The sequence below is a fragment of the Perkinsus marinus genome, assembly GCF_000006405.1.
Source record: "Perkinsus marinus ATCC 50983 genomic scaffold scf_1104296957120, whole genome shotgun sequence".
In the NCBI taxonomy this organism is placed as follows: domain Eukaryota; phylum Perkinsozoa; order Perkinsida; family Perkinsidae; genus Perkinsus; species Perkinsus marinus.
The window spans coordinates 7,117-10,518 of record NW_003207254.1 but is presented as its reverse complement, the minus strand read 5'-3'; the positions used below and the strand labels follow the sequence as shown (position 1 = coordinate 10,518).

The 3,402-nt window shown below is 47.2% G+C and overlaps 1 protein-coding gene across 1 annotated transcript; it reads right to left on the bottom strand.

Annotated features, from left to right (window-relative positions):
- Positions 1 to 1,326: 1,326 nt before the first annotated feature.
- On the bottom strand, positions 1,327 to 1,852 carry Pmar_PMAR000633 (hypothetical protein; the record flags this gene model as incomplete). The annotated part of the gene is made up of 1 exon (XM_002775009.1): positions 1,327 to 1,852. A coding segment is annotated over one exon (526 nt), but the record flags the coding sequence as incomplete, so codon positions are not given.
- Positions 1,853 to 3,402: the final 1,550 nt, after the last annotated feature.

Genomic DNA, 3,402 nt, shown 5'->3' with positions numbered 1-3,402 from the left:
GTTGCTTCGGAGTTCGTAAATAGGCGTCGTTCCTTTCGGGCGCCAAAAAATGTCTCACAAGTCATGGCGATGCCCTTCACATCTCCCCCTAGCCAAGGTCGAGAACTCTCACTTGAGTTAGCTTCCAGCTGTGCTTGGAATCGTACGCGACTCTGGTGGAGCATCCTGTTACGATGGAAGTAGTAGAATGTATTGGGGGCGTCATTCATTATCATATTCCCGTTAAATGTAATAGTAAAACACAATGCAACATTATCTATCGTTCTCCACAAGGTATTGCTACATGGGATGCTCTGCAGTGGCGCTCCTAAGGCGTTGAACTTGTTATTACGATATCATTCCATTACTGACTCTTACTCGCTTTACACCTTTCCTTCACTGAGAGGTTGAGTTCAGCTTCTCGCGCCAGGACACGCAATAGCTGTACTCCGACGCTCATGGAGGCTCTATAATCATGAACCAGGGGGTTGCCTCCCTTACTGAGTCAGCCTAGTCGTAGTGGTAACTACAGCAGCGGCACTTAGTTGAAATTTTGTCTCAACCATCACTCTCTCGTACTATTCCTTGGGGAGTCTGCGGACTGTATACGCTTTTTAAGACAATTTATAGTCTATAACGCCGACCACCTTGTGGCTATACGGTGGTGGTGGTGACACGTTGCTGTTCTCGCTACTGACTCAGAAATGATACACATTGTACACTCGATCACTGTTAGGAGTCCTAGCTTAGGACGTACAATGCATCGCAAAACAAATAATGGGTGTTGATGACCACTGTGGGCTACAGTCTAGTGTGTTCTTGGTCTAGCCAATAACCACTGGTAAATAAGTTATTTAAAATAACTCAAAGCTGAATGATGAGTGAGGCATCAGAAGATGCTTACTGCCTGCTACCTGAGTTCAATTTTTGAACTCCAATCATATTCCGATGCTGTCAACAAAGAATATCCTAGATCCTCTATAAGTTCGGAGCCCTCAAGCTCATCTATCATCGATCACCTGAGGTGATGCACTTCAAGTGCTGTACGTGAGATCGACTATCAATAAGAAAGTACCGACTCGAACCACCAACGCACAGCAAAAAAGAAGAGTATGAACTTAACACCGTTAAGTTCAAAGAACATAGAAGTAAATAAAAGGTTGCACTTGGAGGCGGCTCCAACTTATCGTCAGATCGTCGAAGTACTCAAGCCACCAAGACTTGATCTGAGACTACTATCTTGAGACTACTAGCGATCAAGACCACTGATCCGTCATAGTGAAATGTTGATCATCTAGTACCGCTGACAACCACCAGCCTCTGAAATTAGGTTTAACTCCCCCTCACGGAAGTTTCCTAAGATAGATCTCTTCACCATTCAGAACAGTGACCACAACCTCTGGAGCAAATCTACCACCCTCCTCCTGACGTACTTTAGTGAAATCGTCGTGGCTAGTAGTTATACCACATCTTCTCCTCAACCAGAACTTGAGTTGGTTCAGGCGACGTACAGAGGCCACGAAGATCTCATAATCTTTATCCACGTATATTGAGGTGTCACTAGAAGTACGCGAGACCTGGAACTCGCTTTGGAAGCGTCCATGAAGCGGCTGGTTCTTGCACCTCACGCTCATCCATATATTGGCATCGTTGGGCTGCGGAGAATTAATTCCGTAGACCTCATATAGAATATCGAAGGTATGGGAAGAGAAGTGATAGACAGCTGGTGTGAGATACTGTCCTATTTTGGAGAAGGAGAGAGTACGGCCCTCGAACTTAGTCAAGACCTCATTTGGTGATAAGAATTCTAACGTCTCGAGGTCGCCCTTCACGATCTTCCCATGATAGGGAAAGAAATGCGGAGGCTTACCGCCTGATGGGCATGTTGATCTCACCTTGTTATACCACCATTCGACAGTTCCGGTACAAGTTCCGCTGTAGTCGATGCTGTAGATGTCTTGGCTCCCCTCTTGTTTTTTGAGTGGAAGCGCTCCGTCCGAAAAGTGTTGGTCAGCTGCGCAGTAGAAGAACATAGACACACGCCTGTCCGCGTCCACAGTGAATATAAGAGAGAAAAAATCTCCGGTAGGACTCTGCTTCTCTTCATAGTGATACGTACCGATAGGCTGAGCATTGGACCCAAGGAGCAGTCCTGCAAAAAGCAGCAGTGCTGAAATACTAGCCATGATGGACAAAATGCTAGCTCGAACGTTACAACTGAAGAGGAAGTGAGCAAGATGTTCCTCTCAATGCGTACAACATTCCTTGGGGCGCACGGGCTCAAGTAACTCTAAGCGACGCGTCATCAAAGTCATATACAATGTCTGGTGGAGGGTCCATCTCCTGCTACCCTCTTGACAGGATAGTCCCGAGATGCGTCACACATCATGCGTGCCACGCATGTACAACCAGACGCCTTGGGGAGAAGAACAAGGGAAGAAGTAACACTTCCTTGAAAGGGTTCGAACAGGTTCTGCCTCACTACCGTATGTTCTTAATGAAGATAGGGAGAGAGGCAATGACGATATGGACTAACCAGCTGTGTCAATGCCAACAGTATCAGCAAGGGAGAGGCTCGAACCGATCGCCGCCATGGTCCGAGTCCTAGCGTGAAATTGAGACTGAAACTAGAATTTATATTTCCCCTTCCTTCGGGAGGGTGGGAAGGGTTTAGAAAGTTGCTTAGCTTACGATACGGTTGATAAGACCCCGTTCTGCACGTTAAGCTATATTTCTGTTGCGCTCGCCCACGGTGAGCGCAAGGTGATCTCATATCGTATCCCACTCGTCCTTCGGTCAAGTGATCATACAATATCATCGATCACGCCACCTAGGACCATGAGGGCTCTCGCTCCTTACCACGATCGTTGGGGAGAGGCTCGAACCGATCGCCGCCATGGTCCGAGTCCTAGCGTGAAATTGAGACTGAAACTAGAATTTATATTTCCCCAACGAGATGATATAGATTCTAAGTTGAAGTAGCCCTCTCTCAAGAGGGGCTCCGCTCAACGGGCAGCCGCCGAATTTTCCCCTTGACCTGTATTCGTGCGGTATGCTGGTCATGTTTGGCGATAACGTTTGCTGGGAATCGATAGAAGGCAGGTCGCGAAGCCCTAGTTGCATGTGTGGTGTGGTGGAATGCTCCTTTCGCAGAATGTGTAGCGATCGCTGTATGCTTCACACTATATGTAGACACGAGAGTGAAGTAGAATATTCCGATGCACGAAGAAGAAATGTTTGAAAATTGATTGTCAAACACAATAGGTCGAGAGATAATGATAAGGATGTTTTGAAATGTAGAAGCGCTTAGAGTTGGCGCATGACCAGCCGCCCGATAGATCGATCAAAGCATCAGAGGCACCAGCCTTGTAGAGGTCATCTGTCCTACCTCTCCTCAGGGCGTGAGAACTGAAAGAGGTGGGC